This window comes from Mustela nivalis, assembly GCF_964662115.1.
Source record: "Mustela nivalis genome assembly, chromosome: 5".
NCBI lineage: Eukaryota > Metazoa > Chordata > Mammalia > Carnivora > Mustelidae > Mustela > Mustela nivalis.
In genome coordinates this window covers 57,198,448-57,212,118 of record NC_139024.1, presented here as the reverse complement: position 1 = coordinate 57,212,118, position 13,671 = coordinate 57,198,448, and the positions used below count along the sequence as shown (strand labels likewise).

Genomic DNA, 13,671 nt, shown 5'->3' with positions numbered 1-13,671 from the left:
TCCCTTATTTTCTATTTTTTTAACTTCCTTCCTCCCTCCCTTCCTTCCTTCTTTCCTTCCTCTCTTCCTCTCTTCTTTCCTGTGTTTCTCTGTACCTCCTCCCATTTTTCATCTCTTTCTCTTTTCTTTCTTTGTTCTGGTTGGCACCTACCAAATTAATTTTATAGCTCATCAGTGGATATTAGCCCACAGTTTTGAAAAATACTCTTCTTTGGATCTATAAGAAGCATCAACACAGCTTTTGCCTTCTTGGTGTTTGCAGTCTTATTAGGGACCAAAGCAAGATTGTACAATATTACAAGATAGTATCGCACATAAAGACACAGTACTATAGAAGATTAAGTACTTGATTACATCTAGCAGTTAAAGAACAGAAGTCACGAATTAGTGACTTAGTCACGAATTAGTCAGGAGGATATCTGGGTAGCAGGTGCATATTGGGTAGAATCCCCACAGATGGGGCTAGACTTTCTTTTTCTTGAAGTATCCTTGACATCAACATTCATGTCATCATTCTCTGACCTATGTAGTGTGGGGTCCCAGGCAGTGACTAGGCAGTGCTTTTCTCCAGAAAGGATTTCTCCAACCAAAGGCAGAAGCAACTTTTCCTCCAGTGATCTTCTCAAATGTCAGAAAACCATCTTGTCACAGTTGCTGTCAGTATCTTTTAACTTGTCAGAATCATCCCAAACAGTGTGATTTCTGCATTACCTACACAGCAGGCCAGAGATCTCACCTTTAAACCATATACTTTTCTGCGTGACTTTCGCTATTTCAGGATTTGCATCAGACTGTTTTAGGGAAGGCTCACTTTGGGTCTCCAAACTGTGCATCATTAGAAAACAATAGTTTCCCTAGAGTGCCCCAAAGCCGGGCTTTCCCTAAGCCTTCTGGAATGTTTGAGTCTTCTCCGTGCCACATTATAAGCACTATGAATTTGAAGTTTCTCTGTGGTGCCTGTGTGAGGGATGAATTTTCTCTTAAAAATCTCTGATTTAAAATATGAAGTGTTATTATTAACCTAGTGCAGCGATAGAATCTTTGCAGAGGGAAGCTATGCTCGAAACCTTTATTTGCCATAGCCCGTTGGAGAGCTAACGGCTCTTCTGTTTCCATTACTCCCCTCCCCTCCCCCGACTCTCTCCATCCCATTAGACAGAGCTGCCTAATGGCTCATGTGCCTTCAGAATTGCACAGTAATGCTTTTAGAGATAGCCGATATCTAAATGGCTCTGTATATCCCAGACTGTGGACCTCTTATCTCTTCTTAATGATTTAGTATGAATGCCAAAAGTAGATGGAAAATTCACCTGACAGTAAAAACTGGCAAAACCACCAGACTTCAACTAATACAAATTTAATGGAGAAATCGGCATCAAAAACATTGTAATTTCTGCGTTCCCTGTAAGATGGATGACTCTTTCTAATTTGAGCACATACTTGTCAATGTATCCAGGACCATTTCAAAGCTTGGTGCGGAGAGGGTTTACAACGTGTTTACTATGTGTCAGATTCTGTTCTAATAATCTCAGTGGAAATCCTAACTGATCACCCTCCTCACAAACTCCTTTGATACCAGCATTCTTTTTACCATCCCCAGTTTATAAATAAAGAATTCAAGGCCTCGAAGGTTATAAAATTTGCTTAGAATCAGGTAGGTTCTGAGTGGCCGAATTTCAAGCATGGGAATCCCAAGTTGTGTCCTTATGTCTCCAGTGTGGCCTTAAATATTGATTTCAGTAAAGAAGTGAGCTGATTTTGAAATTGGATGCATTTACTGTATGAGAAACGGCGCTCCTTTTTTAAAGATGAATGAACCCTTTTCTAAATTCACTTGGTTGAGCATCATGGAGAGAAAAATGGAGGGACGAAGCTGACATTGATAAATAAATCTCACGTTACAACCACCTGAGCTCTTCTTGGAGCCCCAGTCGAAGGGGACAGACCACTCAGCACTCAGGGGAAGTAGTGGTGAGCCCACTAAACTGATGAAAACAGGTATTCTAAATGTCTGTGGCTGAAGAACTTGACGTGATTCAATCATCCATGGAAGTCAGAAACAGAAATGTTTTCCTTAGCAATTGTTTGAGTCCTTCCTCTGCTTTAACCTTTGAATATGATTGCAGCCTGAATCTGATCCCCGAATCAACGGCGTCTCCCCCTGGGCTTCGCCTCAGCAGGCTGCCCTGAGCTACTCGCTGGATCCCGACCCTGGCCCTCAGTTCCACCAAGCAGGTTGGTGTCTCCGAGACCTGGCTAACTACCCCCCCCACCCTCCGCTGCTCTGAGTGTCACCGCTTGCTTAAGTTTTATTTATTTTTTTATTTTTCTAAAAGATTTTATTTATTTATTTGACAGAGAGAGAGAAAGAGGGAGCACAAGCAGGGTGAGTGGCAGGCAGTGGCAGAGGGAACTGCAGGCTCCCCACTGAGTAGAGAGCCCAATATGGGGCTCCATCCTGGGACCCTGAGATCATGACCTGAACTAAAGGCAGATGCTTCACCCACTTGAGCCACCCAGATGCCCCTGTCTTTCATTTTATTAAATAGTGTTCTTACTCACCAGTGTCTTAGAGCATAAAGGAGTTTCATATTCCCTTTGTGCTCAGCTGCATATAAAGACATTTTAACAACATGAAAAAAGTAAACATCTTAGAATAATCATCTATAATGTATTTGCTTCTATAATGTGTAGTAGTGGATTGAATTTTGGCAAAAGATGAAAAAAAGTGCTCTTTCCTTTTGGTATGAGCAACAATTTACTTTTTGCTTTGCCTGCAGAATGATTTTTTTAAAAAATATATTTTCCATCTCTAAAATTTATATTTGTACATATTCAGGATATCATCCTAAAGTATATTACACCAAGAAGGTTTTTCTCTGCCCAAGTCTGGAAACTGAATGCTCTGCTTTTTCCATGCTAGTCCTTATAGACATTGCCACCTCCCCTGCCCCCATCATTGCCAAGGTCTCACCCAGCCTGTCATTAGTCACAAAGGGGCATGGCGCTGCTGCTAGAAGGACTCTGTCAGCCAGCATTCAGGAATGACATTTTGTTATTGATGAAATTTAAGTTCTAAAGTTTTACTGAGGACCACATATTTTAACCAAATTAATTTGTATTTAAGATATCTTTTGCTATATTAGTCAGAGGAAAACCTAAAATATTAATGTTATTTTAATTGTTTTAAATAAGTGACTTATGTTGCTATTTATTGGTTATAGAATGAAAGACATCAAAGTAACAAGTATCTTCTAAAACACCTCTAGATTTGTGTCAGTGTAAGCCAGCCCATGCCAGAGTCTCCAAGAATAAAGAAGGAAGGAAAAAGAAACTGACAGAATTTTTTTATATGAAAAAAATGTGTAAAATAATGTCATTCCATCTAATATATTAAAATAATATAACCACATTACTTTTCACTCATAAATGTTCTCCTGGCACATGGAAGCTTCCAATAGAAATATCTAATACATCTTATTGATATGAAATTATATTACCAACAAATTAATACAAAAATGGTTTATTGCCTAAAACTGTTGATTTAAGGAGAATGACTTTCACTTTGCTATATAGAGGCCAGGATTCGTGTTTTCTGCCCATGTTGGGTTTTGGTGGAAGGCCTGACATTGTTCTTTTTCTCCACTGTCGCAGCGGCGGAGGACCTGCTGGCTCCCCCACAGGACACTGGCACGGACCTCACGGAGTTTATGGAGCAGATCAACAGTACTTTTCCATCTTGCTGCCGTGAGTATGAAGGGCCCTACCACCGTCAGGATGCTGTTCCCGCCCATGTCTTTATTCCTGCTTGGGGCCCTCTGTGTTCTTTGGCAGTATAGCAAAAACCAGTAGGAGAAACAGGACTGAATATTATTTAGAAAGAAATCAAGCATTCTACATGTTGACAAAGGAAATGAAGCACAGGCTGGATACTGTCACGTCCCTGGACTGCAGGGAGGATCCTGCTCTCGAAGCGCTTTCATTGTGCCTGACGGATGATACCGCGAAGGCAAACAAGACAAACCCCTTTGTGAAGTTTCTGTCTAGTGCAAACTCTCATAACAAACGTGTTATCACTTCAAAAAAGAGCTTTTAGCGGCACACCAAACAAGGCATGAAAATAACCTTTTCTGATGTAATTCTCTTTTTTTCTTTAAAAAAGATTTTATTTTTAAGTCATCTCTATACCCTGTGTGGGGCCCGAACCCACAACCCTGAGGTCAAGAGTCCCGTGTTCCCCCGACTAAGCCAGTCAGGCACCTGCACTCTCTTTGCTTCAGACATTATTCTCTGATGTCATCAGATTCAGTTCTGGAAGGGGATTATTTTCAGATTTTTTTTCTCTCTCTTACTTTCTTTCTCTGGTTTCTTTCCTCATGGAATAAAATAGTCAGTGCATAAAGGCCAAATAATTGAAGACATCGCAGATTATAACCCTGTGACTTATCCATATGAACAACCAAGAGCTAGAAAACAATCAAATGAAAGCAGCCCAAATCCCAGAGGAAATTACATAATGTTCTTCTTTATTGATTTTTTTACCAAACTTTTTTACTTCAACCTCTTGCCACCTCCCCATGAGCTTTCCCCAGAATCACTTGTGCTCTTTCCAATAGAGGCCACTTACTTGCATGTGTGCATATTGCTTGATGCTCAGTTTATTTTAAATAATCTCTTAAAGAAATAGGAATGCTTTACTTATGATTTTTAGGGTGATTTCCTCTAAAATTGATTTTTAAACCTAGGCAGCCACTAAGTTAGGATTTTAGCATGTACATACACTACCGTATATATTATATGACATGATATATATGTGTATTATATATGTATATTTGTGTGTATGTGTGTGTGTGTGTGTGTATAGTAGTATATCTATAAAACAGCTCCTTACATCACCCTTTTTCATCCTGTCCTCAAAAGATACCATCCTAAGTGATGAAAAAAGGCATTACCAGGAAGGTAGTTAAATAAGATATATTGACTTCATTAAAAAAATATGCTTCAACTTATACAATTCTAGAGTTTATAAAAATGCCATCATTAGCAGAAAGCGGAAATAGCTATTTGAAATATAGTCTTCCCTGAATTTTCAGAAGTATTTGCCTAAAGCACATAGTGCAGTTTCCGTAAACACGTAAATACATTTATATTTGGGAGTTGTCATTTTCCATTTACTGTCTGTGACTATACTTCTCAAAGTTTCATGAACTGTATTTACTATATGTCTGTCCCCACACTCACTCCCCAAAAAACATGTGCGCACACACACACACACACACACACACACACACTTTTTTGGCCCTCTAGACTCTCGCAGAGGCTTAAGAGAGCCATTTGAAGCCTGTATGCCATCAGATTGTTGCTTCTATTCTAGGCTAAGAGCCACAGTAGATGAGTACATTGTGTCATTCATATTAAGGTTGGATTTTCTAGAGATTTTAATTCAGGGTTGTATGTTACTTAATGGCTAGATAAGAAGTCATCATAGTCACTGTGAAACCTAGAATTTAAAGATTAAATTTCTAAATGAAACTACTTTTTAGTTCAGCTTAAATCCAAATACATTAATAATTAGTGAAGAACAAATTCTATCAACCAAAGCCTGTTTAGAAGTTTGCATTTAAATGTTATGATGGACATGTTCAATCTGAAAGTCATTTGTCAAAGAGTTAGGGTGGGAAGTATGTTGAATTAAATGCTCTACAGTGACTATGGAGGTATAGTTTCCATATTCACATTTTTATATTAAAAATGCATGATGTGTCGATTTTTAAAGTTTGTCATAAAGCAATGACTCTTAAATCTTTTCTGTAGTATATTCTTATATCTAGATAGTATAAAAGACTAATCTGTCTTATTTTGGAAGAGAATGTAATTAAATATAAATGATAATCATAAGAATAAAACAAAAATAAAGAAAAAAGGAGATAAATATGTTCATCTCACTTTATGGCTTCCCTTAAAGGTACATATAAAATTCCTATTGATTGGAATCTCATTAATGATTAATAGATATCATTGGTTCCTGAGACAGACGTATCCCTTCAGTGGGACCTACATGACAGGTTAAACTCCTACTTTGCCTGGTGCCCTTGCCACCCGTGCCCTAAGATTCCTTCATGGGACAGTGGCCCCATGTTCTCCTAGTCTTACATTCGTACATCCACAGATTTTTCACATTAGTTATAATTTTCCATGCACAAGCATTACTAGTCAAATGTTATTCTGAAGATTTCAAGTATATCCCATGTAAGAAATGATGAATGGTGTCTTTTATAATCCTCTGAATTTCATACCTTATTGTTTTTGGTTTCGGAGATTCTGTTATTTGGCTTTAGTCTGCTCTTGTTCATATTTATATTCTATGTTTTGCTTTGGTAATATAAAAATCTCCATGATAAGAACAGCTTTCCCTAGAAATAAGGGATGAATTTACTTATTTATAAAATTGATATTTTAATTGCATCTAAAGTTATTATTAAGCCTTTTAAAAATTGATGCAAAGTAGAAATAGCACCTGATTTAGACTTTGTGCCCAATACATGTTTCTGAATTGAATGAATGAATGAATGATTACCTTTTTCTAACCAGGAAGGTTTAATTGGTAAAGTTTACCCTAGATACTACATAGACGTTTTATAGGATTCATTTACTTTGTTGCCCCTTTTAAGTTGCTCAGCTAGCAAATCTTTTAATAAACCTTTGCATTCCCAAAGCTTCCTGACCACCTTTGGAGGATTTTTCAGCAAATCAGATTGGCACTCTCCCAATGCCAAACCCATCCCTTGAGCCCCTGTTACTAATGAGAACTTTAAAACTGCTTGTCACCAGCATACAATGAATTGATCTGCATGTTAATCTTGACTTCTGATCCTTTGTGGATTAAAAATTAGCATGGTCACAAGTGAATTTACACTCCTGGCAATCCTGGAATTAAAACGAAGCTGTATTCATAAATCCTAATTGCATGAATTGCCTACTTAAACATAGCATTTCTCCCCTCCTGGGTCTGTATACTGTAACGCATAACACGTTAGAATTTGTGTCTCAAGTTAATATCCCGGTTGCTCCTGATCGCATCCTTGAATTATTGCCTTTTAAAGTCTTCTTTTAATTATTTACATTACGTTTCAGAGCAGAAAGGAAGGCATTTCCATCTTTTCTTGACAAGGCGTTAATGAAAGGAATTTCATTGTGGTGCCCATTAACTAATGTACATACTAAAATTTTCACTGGCTGCTCTAACATTTCTTTTTGTGTAAATTCTCAGTTTTTCCATTTATGTCATCCAAATATACAAGATACTAGGACTGAATATTTTTGACTGACAGATCATTAAATGCTTTTAAAATTATTTTTTATCTATGGGCATATTTTCACTGTGAATTGCCCATATTTATTAAACTTGAGTGATGTTCATCACAAACTCAAAACCTACTAAAATGCAAGGATTTCCTGGCTTCTTTTAGAAATAGATGTGTGTGGTTTGCTCAGGAGAATAATCAGAGCCTTTTATTTGATATAAAGTTATAGGGTGAGGGCTGCCTGGGTGGCTCATTTGGTTAAGTGTCCAATTCCTGATCTCAGCTTGGGTCCTGATCTCAGGGTTGTGAGTTCAAGGCACACCCAGTATAAAGCCTACTTAAAACAAAACAAAACAAAATAAAATAAAATAAATAGTTATAGGGTTCATGATGCTGATTTGGAGCAAGAGGGATTTGATTTCTGGTTGGGGTTGGATGCTATGCAGAAGAGAAGTGTGGGTGTCTGTATTGTATTTAATTCTAATGCAATGGAGTGTTCCCTCAGTGTGGTTCAGTGGGAAGGACATCCACTCTCTTGTTTTCCTGCTGTAACTTACGTATCTGGTAGGACGAGGCTGGATTTTAGCCTCATTCTTCCCTCAGGTATGGAGGGGGCTCACACTTTCCCTCCAGGCATCATAAAGTTGCCCTTATTTGTTTACTCTGTTTTTCTCACAAAGTACCCACTGTGTGGTCATGGGTTTTTCCCTCACTCTCTCTTCTTCTTCTTTTTTTTTTCCCCTCAGCACAAAAAAATCGAGAGATGGAAGGAGTGCAACATGGTAGATGATTAGGGATGTTTCTTATTTGACCCAGAACAGATGTTACCCTCCTGGAGGGGGCAGAACACCCCCCCCCCCAACCCAGCGGCCTCTGCCCACCCTTACAGTGCCCACGGGCCAACTGCATTTGCTGTGTTTTCTAGAACCAGGAAGGAATGGAGTGGCCCAGATGCAAAGGCAAATTTGTCACCATAGTTCACCTTCTCCAACTGGGCCCTCCAAGCACAGTGATTAGCCTTAGGGCCCACAAGACTACCAGAGGGTGAGGCCAGCCCTCTGTTTGAGCAAACTCTTTGCCACGAGTTTTCTAGGCCTTTGGGGCCAAGGTGAGCCAAGGGTGGCAGAACCTGAAGACACATGCCCTTCATTTCCCTCATCACGTGTGGTCAGGATTTATGCTGTTCAAAATATGTAGAACTTGCTCTGTTCAGAGACGTAAACCAAATGCATGGCCTGATTTCAATGGGAAATATTGAGATTTTTATTTTCAAAACTAATTAGCTACTGATGTTTTGGTATGTGCTTATTTGAGAGAGCCAGCATATGTTTTGCATATTTTGGTAGAACTTTAATATCTTAAAGGGCATGGAATGTGAGAAACTAGGGAAAAGAAACTAGTCTTTGTTAAAACACATAGCCACAAAGGAAAAAAAAAAAAAAAAGAAAAAAAAGAAAGAAAGAAAGAAAGAAAGAAAAGGAAAAGAAACGAAAAACCAAAACCTGTTTCTTATGGACCCAGCATGCTTCCTGCTGCGCTACTCTGCTTTCTTATTTTCTTATTAGCACCCATTTAACAGCTGGGAGCTGGGAACACTCTCCAGTTTTGCATGCCTCTGGGCAGGGAACCAGCAAGGCCACCAGAGCTCCTTCAACTGATTTCTTTTGTTTTCTCTTTCAGCCAATCTCCCCAGCAGGCCACAGGTAAGTGTTAATGGGGTTGATTGGCTTGGGGCTTGTTGATTATAACAAGTAAGTTGATTACTGGAGTAAGCAGATGAGCTGCTCTTGATTTTAGTGCTAGACTTTGTTCCCCCTGTAAATTAGTAAACTTGCTTGACATTTCAATGTTAGTTAATTCTGTCAGTCTGGGGAGGGGAAACCCCTCTCAGGTTAGTTCTTCCAGATGCCCCAAAATACCAAGTGCCTGATCCTTTGTGTTCTAAAAGCTTTTTACTGGCCTCATATGAATTGTGAAAAATCACCCTGGATAGATCTGGCTGACCAGTGCCCTCCCAGATTTGCAGTATCACAGAACATGGACTTAAAAATCATGACTGCAGTGGTACACAAAATGATTTTGGTACTTTGAAGGGGCAGATGTTTTGTTTTTTCCTTTAAGTGTACTGAAAAGGAGAAGGGAGGAATTTACTGAGAAAGGTCAGCAGCTCTACCTTGATACCTGGCGGTATCAGGGCTCTTAGTGCTCAAGAGCCACAAGACCACAGCACATCTTTGGAGAACATTTTCTTTCCTGAGCTTGTTTATGAATCTTGAACCTCCTGATTGTGTCACTGTCTTAATGGCAAGAGGGGCTGGGGTCTTCACGGGAATCACAGACGGGTGGTCTGTAGAACCTGGAGGGAAGAAAAGGAAATCTCATGTCAGTTAGCAGATGTGAGGTATGAGCTCAGGAGATGTGAGGGGAGAGCTCGGTGAGGAAGATTATTCTGATTGCTTGTGTCATCTCAGTGAATCAGAAGCCAGGGCTTCAGCAGGGCTGAGGATGGGAGGAAGTGTCCAAGGCGTGAGGAGATCCTAGAGGATGTGCCCTAGCTGCTTGGAGATCAAGAGATCATGGACAGGGAAGTAGTGTGAGTGCAAGGCAGTGTTCAGCATGACTTCTGGTGCCTGCCTGTGAACTTAATGTGAGGCCATCTGCAAGGCTGTGTGTTGTCTCCTGGCCACATTCAAGTTCATAAGCACAGGTACCAGAGTAGGCTGAGTGTTGCATTTTACCAGAGATGAAGTCATGGTTTGGCCCAGAGAGTGCAACAGTTCAAGGGAAGAGGCAGAGACATGCTGATAATGATTGGACCAGACATCTAAACTTGTAGGAAAAGAAGTGAAGACATGTTAGGTGCAGGAGACAGAAAAAAAAGGCAGGAGGAACAATGAATTGTGGTAGCAAAGGGTGGATGGCGTTGGGGTCCTAATGGAAGTAGGTGAGAAAGTAGGGATAGTTGTCAGAAGGCAGGATGATTGAAATTGAAGTGTTGGGGGGGGGGGTTGAGGTATTGGTGATAGTGATGGTATTTGGAAGTTTGCATAGCTGACAGGGCTGGAGGACAGGTTCACTGGAGGAGAGGAGCTCGAGGAACTGAGAGGCCAGGGTTTAAGAAGAACATCTGTGTGGATATTGAAATCATGGAGATTTAAACATAGTTTTAGCTTGGTGGCGGTGAACCGTTCTTCAAAAAAGTAAGGGAACATGAGCCAAGGGCTCAGAAGATGACTGTATCGTGGGGTGGTAGAGTCTGATGGTGTGAGACTCAAAGTTGGGTGGGAAGAGAGAGGAAAAGGCCTGAAGAAACTTAATGTGGATTTAGAAAGCAGTTATCCAATCCATGAAGAGTAGAGGAGATAAAAAATGGCCATATGTGAGGAGGTTTGGGAGGAAGCGTGTCTTCAAGAAAGATTTGGGTATTGATGAGAGCAACCAACTGGAGGACACATTCAGAGAAGAATCAAAGGATGTGAATTTTAATGATGATGGATCCAGCTGTTTGACATTCCCTTTAAAAGATTGTTGCCACTCTCCTGAGCGTGGCCCAGATTTATATCTTCTCAGGGCTATGTACATTGGCCCAGGTCCATTAACTGGAGCCACCGCTCACCCTGAGACTATAAGTCCTGTCTTTCATTCCTCTTGTCTGGACCCCAGCATGGATCGGGGACCAGTTGGAATTGTCAAGGGTATCCCCTTAGCCATAGACCTCCCACAGTCCCCCAGGGAGAGACTGGACCCTTGAACCAGCCTCATCCACTCACCCTTGGTACCTCCAGCAAGAAAAAGCCAAGTCCTCTCGATTTTAACCTGGTTTCCAGCCTGGGCACAAGACAAGTTTTCCAAAACATCCTCTCTGGTTGGCTGCAATGATAAAGAGCAGATTAGATGCCTTCTGCATGGAAGAGAAAGACCTCCTCCCGGGGAGCGAAAGTCACAAGGGAATAGAGGGTTCCGTTCAAACACAGCAGAATGGGATTTGACTTGTTCTGAAAGAAGCACTTTGATTTCTCAGAAGAGATGTGACAGGTCCCTCCTACTGTACTGTCTGTGTAAATGTTGCTCTGACAGCACTGTTTCCCTTCCTGCAGGCAATGTGAAGTATCCCTCTAGCCAACTGACATTTCCTGACTGCCAGTGTTGCCCTTTTCAGCAAATGCCAATTCCAAGTTCCATTGAATCAGAACTCCATGGCTCCTTGACACATGCTGTTGAGTGCTGACTGTGTGTTCTACTGAAGGAGTAAAACACTGACTATCCAAAGAGAAAAGGATATTTTGTTTTTATAATAATCATATATTATTGTTTATTGTTTTCTTCTTCCCTTTCTATGCAACTATAAATTAATGAACAGAGTGGTATTTGGAAATGGTAATACATTTGTCACTGATTTGTATACTGTATACAGCATTGGGAAAATGGGTGGGGGCTTTCTAATATGATACCTTCTTTTTAATAACCATGACAAAAATTGCATAAGAATGAGAAAACAATGTTACATTTTTACATTCCTTCATATTAACCTTGTACAATAACTTCATTTATTTTTTCCTCTCCTTTACCATTACGTTTTGGTTATTTATAATTTATCAGCCACATGACCAAATGGATTTCCTTGTGTCTGTTTCCATGATTTGGCCAAATTACTAAATTCATGTATTTCAATCAAATATTTATGTGTATGATTTAGGCCACATCTCTGTGTATGCCGCTGAACTTCATTTAAACATCATATACTTCACTTCTTTAGTGACCACTTGGATAACCACAGTAAAAGCCCTTTGGGGCCTCCCTGGCATTCCATTGGGATTTGTTTCCTGCATTTTATTTCCCTGCCCTATGTAAGTAGGTCTTGATTTCTTAATTTATTTCATGTCCCAGTCTATATGATAGAGGAGACTCAAAGCAGGATTCTAATAATCTCAAAGATCATTTCACCAAAGGTTACCCATTTACATAATCATTTTCATTTTGACATAGAAACAAAACATGGGATAACTTTTTTTTCACTGCAAAGTCTTGATTTTCATCATTAAATACACAGCAGACCTTTCCTTCATTGTGCTACCAGGACACATCTTTGTCTTCAGTTCCCTTTGAAGAGAACTTTATTTTTGTTTACATATACTCAAGTCATTTGTAATTCTTGAAATTCCCAGTCATTTTCTTTCTGACAGCAGACACAAATTTAATGCATATTTCATTTTACCTTTCGGGTGAATGATTACATTTTTTTATTACTTTTCATTTGATCAATTTATTTGGAAGGGATGTTTATCAAAAACCTATGTCACTGCTTCCACAGAGGAATGAAATTAATACTTAGATGGTGGTACCCCTGCCTGTACCTTTGAGTACATTCACTTAGGTGTTTCATTCAACTTCTGATTTAACCTTTAATTGATTCAGTTGAAACGTTATGTAATCACCAAATGTAGAGAAACCAAAACAAACAAACAAACAAACAAACAGTGAAAATAATGTGTTTTGATTCAGCATACATACATTTAAAACATCAGGACATTTTAACTTTGGGTTCTCTTGACCTGGGATTTGGCCAGAAGGAGGCTTAAAGTTAGAAATTGCTATTCTTTTAGAATAGGTTGGGTGGGTTGGGGGGCAAGGGTGTCTATTTGCAGCCTAGATATTTTGAGAAGAAAATTGTTTTATATAAGAGGAAAGCCATGACCACCTTTCTACCTCAGATCCATCTTCATCCATTGTGTTGGAAATAGCTTTATGCTGCTGCAGTCCGCAAAATTTAGAGCTTTTATCAGACCACATCAAACCCAAGAAAATCACCTATTTAAAGAAAAAAAAATTTCCCTGAACTCTGAACTACAAGTTGTAGATTTGGTGTCTTCCTTGTTCTTTCTTTGAAAAAATACGTATTCATTTTTTTCTGCTTGTAATTGTGTGCAACATGTCTTCTCTCTGCTATTAAAGAAAAGCTACAGAAAACACTACATTGTAACCTTCTAAGTAATAATAAAAAAGAAATATATCACAATAACAACAAGGGGAAATAAGTATGTAGTTCTTTTGAAATATGTGGTAAAGAACTAATCATAGACTATCATCTAATCTGGTTACATGTTGTATTTTTCATCCTGAATAAAAGTAATTTTAACACAAGATGACTTTGATATTCTTCAGCTGTGTTCATTGATAGAATCTAAGCTCTCAGTGTACATTTGTGAAAATAAAATATAAAAAGAGCCTGTATACTGATAACTTGCATTTTTTCCTCTATTTTCTCATACCCACTAATACATCGTTTCTCTTGTTCTCATTGTCTCGTTCTTTCTCTGTGTCTCTTCTCTCTTATTTATATAATTCTCAATTTCCTTTACAAATAGAA

General features: G+C 39.1%; 1 protein-coding gene across 6 annotated transcripts in view; it reads left to right on the top strand.

Annotated features, from left to right (window-relative positions):
• The window catches only part of UTRN (utrophin), a 507,070-nt gene extending 493,625 nt beyond the window's left edge, over positions 1 to 13,445 (top strand). For all 6 annotated transcript variants that reach the window (XM_082730779.1, XM_082730780.1, XM_082730777.1 and 3 more), the window contains 4 exons: positions 2,127 to 2,235; positions 3,655 to 3,747; positions 8,985 to 9,007; positions 11,402 to 13,445. In XM_082730779.1, coding sequence (XP_082586905.1) covers positions 2,127 to 2,235; positions 3,655 to 3,747; positions 8,985 to 9,007; positions 11,402 to 11,410 — 234 coding nt within the window. In that variant the 3' untranslated portion in view covers positions 11,411 to 13,445. The remainder of the gene's footprint in view (positions 1 to 2,126; positions 2,236 to 3,654; positions 3,748 to 8,984; positions 9,008 to 11,401) is intronic.
• The last annotated feature ends 226 nt before the right edge of the window (positions 13,446 to 13,671 follow it).